This window comes from Aplysia californica, unplaced genomic scaffold, assembly GCF_000002075.1.
Source record: "Aplysia californica isolate F4 #8 unplaced genomic scaffold, AplCal3.0 scaffold00283, whole genome shotgun sequence".
NCBI classification, from domain to species: Eukaryota; Metazoa; Mollusca; class Gastropoda; order Aplysiida; family Aplysiidae; genus Aplysia; species Aplysia californica.
The window spans coordinates 170,563-175,814 of NW_004797553.1; the positions used below are offsets into that span (position 1 = coordinate 170,563).

A 5,252-nucleotide genomic window follows, 5' to 3' on the forward strand; every position below is an offset into this window, starting at 1 on the left:
GAGTACAATTGGAGCTTTATGTGAAAAGTTATGGCATTATATATAAAGTGCACAGGGGTCCAAAAGTGTAGTTTAGAGAAATGGGGTTTCAAAGATTTGTTTTCTTTAGGAACAAATTAAAGTTAAGTGAACAATAGTGCTAAATCCCTTGAAAAAAAGAAAACTCGCAGTTTGCTTACTGCAAACCCGAAAAAATACTTCTCATAGCAGAACGAAGAACTTAAATTCAATTAGGAACAGTTCAAATTTTCAAGACGTGGGCTTATATGGATTTGAACTAGAAATTAATGTAGGCCTATAACCTTATAGAAAATTACAAATGATTAACACTCCGTTGAGTGTGAATAATTTGATTTTGTTTTGTTTTTAGAGTTTTACAGCGCTCGTAGCACAATAATAAATCATATATAAATGTCGAAGATTAGAGGTATTGCAAAAGAGTAGCAAACAGAGAAAACAAAAAGGATGAAAGACGAGGACCTTCTTTTTTATTATGTTTGTTACTCTCTTGTAACACCTCTAATCTTCTGGCGCTTATATGACCGTATGCAGTTGCGAACGCCGTAAAATCTCTACCAAAAAAAATGACCTGTACAAGCCGTCTTTGCGACTGCGTCCGTTGATTGGTTGGCCAGGTCAGCTGACTTGTGTACGCGCATGGGCGTCGAGGCTAAAGAGGTCAAGGTCGGGTCATCAAACGTGCTGCCCACGGCAAGGACAATCACCCTCACACCCGCGGTGTGGAGAAGTGCAGCCTGGGAAAAGTGAGCAAGGGAACTGAGTGAATGACTTAAGTGGTGTTTATCTATCTATCTATTTATACGTCTATCTATCTATCTATCTATCTATCTATCTATCTATCTATCTATCTATCTATTTATACGTTTGTCTTTCTCTCTATCTATCTTTCTATTTATACGTCTATCTATTTATCTATCTATTTATACGTCTATCTATCTATCTATCTGTTTATACGTCTATCTATTTATCTATTTATCTATTTATTTATACGTTTATCTATCTATCTATCTTTCTATCTATCTATCTATGGATCTATCTATCTATACCTCTATCTATCTATTCATCTATCTATCTATCTGTTTATCTATCTATCTATCTATCTATCTATCTATCTATTTGTTGATATTTATCATTACTTTTTCTCTCTTTCACCCCACCACCACCTCCCTCTCTCTATCTCTCTCTCTCTCTCCCTTTCTCTCTCTCTCTTTCTCTCTCTCTGTGAGAGAGAGTGAGTGAGTGAGTGAGTGAGTGTGTGTGTGTGTGTGTGTGTGTGTGTGTGCATGTGTGTGTGTGTGTGTGTGTCCACCTCCCTTCCCCCTCTCCCATTCCCACCCCCAACCACCCTTCCCTCACTATATTTTTATTATCTCCTCACCTCCTGTGTCACAGCAGCCGAACCCCCCGGGTCGCCCTTGGTAACCAGCACAAGCGTCTTGCTGGTGACGTCACGGCCGCCATGTTGGACAGACAGTCCAGTCTGACGCACCCACTTGAGGGCAGCGGAGAGGTCAGTCTGGGCCGGTGTCAGGGAAGTCACAGGGGACAGCTGTCGCAGCTTGGACAGAAGCTGTGAAATGAAATTGAATGAATGAATAAATAAATAAAAAAATAAATAGATAAATAAACAAAAATAAAAACAAATACATGAATTACTGAATAAATATATAAATACATACATAATGAATAAATGAATAAATAAATAAATAAATAATAATCAATGTTTGTTTTTAAGGAAAAGCGGGCTAACCCAGATTTCGGGGTTTTCCAGAAATCTTGACCTATACCAAAAGTAGGCATTGCCCTACCTATAAGAGAAGTTTGGTTTCTTTGGTGTGTATATTTATTAATTGGTTTTAGAGAAAACTCTCATTGTCTTTTAAGGCATGATGCGGGGGAAATTTTGAAATTCGTTAAGAAGAAGAAACCAAGCTTACAAATGTGGTAGCATCAATATAAATAGAGTGGAGAATTAGGTTATGAAGTAAAATTTTGAAAACTCTTTTGTGTTGCCATGGTAACGGCTGCCATATTGGAATGTCATTTATAGAAAATATACACAATTCTAAAAAATCTATCGTAAGATTATAAATGATTTTAAAATATTCTGTTGCTGTTTTAGTAGATGAACTTGGTATTTTGATGTAGGAAGAAAAACTTTTTTTCAGAATCGAGGTCCAAACTAAGGAAATATATTGACCACAAAAATATCAGATCATAACAACGGATTAAACTTATAATAAAATCATTTATTCAAGATTTCTTTAAACGTCACTCCTTTTTACACTAGAATAATGTTTCATCTATCAGTATACCAAAAATTATGAAGATATCTTAACCACTTTTCGAACGATAGATTTTTTGCGTTCCCACCCCTCCCCCCCCCCCCCCTTGAAAGAGCCCATTTTGAGAAAAAAAGCCCTTAAAGTTTTGACGTGCAAAACTTACTGTAAGTTGCGTCCAAAAGAAATTTGAAAATGTAATCACCCAGTCATCGTGTTAAAGCCTTGCATTACCCACTCATGCAGCATACCAATTTAAAGCTAAATAAATTTTTCATCATTTGACACATTAGTATTTAATCTATTTTAAGAGACACCCGAGATATGGTCACTCAAAATTGACCTTAAAAAATCAGGCTTGGCAAAATTGTGCGAAATCAAAGGAACGTAAAATTGTCTTTGTGCATTTACTGAAGAGTATCAATATTGATCGAATGGCGATATGTTGCATGCCCAGTGAATGGAGACTTTTGTCTTTGCAATAAACAATATTTTATTACGATATTGTGTCACGATAGTTTCAAACCTAACGGAAAACAAAGCAATCACAAATACCACACAAAACATGGACTCAACACTAATTGTGTTCATTGTTAATTTGCTTAGGAACCATTGGCTTTTTGTTGAGCACAAAACCTTTGGGCATCGATTCTATTAAATTTTGGACATATTGAATGTCACAGAGAGTTGCAAACAACGGGTCTGAATTGGGGGGGGGGGGGCAAAGTCGTTTTTCTTCAGCTGCTACTTCATGGGACTTCACAAACCTGTAGGATTCATATCGGGGCTGTTTACTGGTAACCACTCGAACGTTGACTTGATTTGGTTGTTCAAGAATGCTCTAATGGCATTGGCTCCATGAAAAAATGCCTTGTTTAGCATGGGGATGACTACTTGTATGACACAATGACGAAAATAAGGGCAAGACATGACGCTCCAACTCTAACGCGATATGAAGCAGTCCACTCAACCAAGCCATCCGGTGATTCTCACGAGGGTGGTTCTGTTTATTCCACCCCAGACCACCCAAAAAAAAGTCCTGAACTCTTCCGACTCCGGGAAATCAAGTGCACTAGGGCTTAAAATTTACGAAACAGTTTTCTCATATCTCTCTTGTCAAGACTGTTGTGTTTTAAAATGTGCAACAGATTCTCAACGACCAGCCAGTTGGGCAAAATTCTGGCTTTTTCAGGAATTGGATTTCCAGATTTATGCGGAAATTCGGAAGCTCTTACCGAGCTCTCGTTGAGGGCCGTATGACGCAGGGGGTCGATCCCCATTTCGACGTCGTGAGAGTGGGCTTTGGCCGAAATCTTCGGTATTTGACCAGTTCTAGCATGTTCAAGTGCTCATGCACTGTAAGGGGAGTTCATTCACAAAATGTTGATTAAATTTGAATTTGAGCTTAGTTATACATGTTTTAAACTGCACATGCACGTGCGCAGTAATCTAGTTGCATATAGCATGACGACACATCATTCTCAGCTAAATAATAATGGAAACAGACATATTAAATGTAACTTATTTACATCAATGATCAAGTCTGAACTGCTTTTGAATCGCCATTTCGAGAAATTAGAGATCATAATCTTCAAAATGATGAATAACATGACAGATTTCTGAGCGTGTTGAGAGCTTTCTGCCCATTTCATAAAAAGGACATTTTAGGGCAAAATATTGCGGGGTTTTTTCACTTAGAGGAAAGGGGGTGTCATCTTTGAGAGTGTTTTTGAACATGTTCTGCTATTGATAGGAACATAAGATTTTCATTTCGGGAAAGTAAACATTTCAAAGTACTCGAATCCGTTAAAAGCCCAATTTTGATCTGAGACTTAAAAAATGACGTCATTTGACTATGGCCTTCCCCCGCATCAGGCCAGAACTTGAGCAAGGGGCAAAAACTTTATCTTCAATTTTCTCAAAACAGCGTTTTTCGGGATAGCCTCCTTGTGCTTAAAAGCGACAAATATCTATGAAGAGGAAAAACATATTTTAAAAGTGGGACATACCAGTGGCGTCCTCCATCTTCCTGCAATACCACTCAAGCAAAATCTCAACTTCTCCACAAAAACAAACAAGCAAACACGTCTATTCAATTTGCACAACGCACGACTTCGCTACCACAGAATTACAAAGTTCTATCTAACATATTTGGCCGTTTTGAATTGCTAAGACCATGAGGTCAGAATGCAATAAATTAATGCTCTATCTGCTCTATCAAAATCGTAAGAATACTCGGAATTGTTATCAAGATATTCAGAGAATTGCAGTGGCGTCAGTAGCCTAGTGGTTAGGCTATCGGACTCGTAATGAGTGAGATTGGGGGTTCGGGGGTTCGAGCCACAGCTCGGTCCGACGCTGTGTCCTTGGGAAAGGCACTTTACACGAATTTCACACTTGGCTCAGTCCTTTCGGAGATGGACGTTAAACGCCTCTTAAATAACCTAAAAGTGTTGATAGGGGCGTTAAACCCATACCATTTCCACAATTTTCAGAGAATTGCATTCGAAAAAGCTTGATAATTGTGAAACTAAAAAAATATGAAGTCAATTTTTTCAAAACTAGGTATTGAGCAGATAGAACTTTGCAATTTTGAGGTAGCGACGTTTTATATACCCAACCTGAGGAACACTGGAGCTATCCTTGAGTGACAGCAAGTCGTGGGCTGTCTTATCATACCAAGCCACGCCCACTCGGTGCTTGTCCCCGCCCACGTCAAACATGTTGACTAAGTCGCTGGAGAAGTTGATTGCTTGCTTGAAGTGTTGAAAGTCGGAGATCAAACTTCCGTCCCACAGTATCAGCATGTCAGTAAAGCGACCGTTGCATTCTGGGAAGTAAAGACACGACACGCATATTTATTCTCTTGATCGCTGTCCACGAAAAGAATTAGTAATTCTGTTTAACAATGATATATTGACTTCTTTATTATTCATAAAGGGGGGGGGG

General features: G+C 38.5%; 1 protein-coding gene across 1 annotated transcript in view; it reads right to left on the minus strand.

Annotated features, from left to right (window-relative positions):
• Nucleotides 1–5,252, minus strand: part of LOC106012179 — a 31,868-nt gene that overhangs the window by 8,990 nt on the left and 17,626 nt on the right. Inside the window, exons 9-11 of the mRNA XM_013084294.2 lie at nucleotides 4,925–5,059; nucleotides 1,400–1,591; nucleotides 590–755 (exon numbers count right to left, since the gene is read on the minus strand). Of these exons, the coding sequence (XP_012939748.2) occupies nucleotides 590–755; nucleotides 1,400–1,591; nucleotides 4,925–5,059 (493 nt within the window). The remainder of the gene's footprint in view (nucleotides 1–589; nucleotides 756–1,399; nucleotides 1,592–4,924; nucleotides 5,060–5,252) is intronic.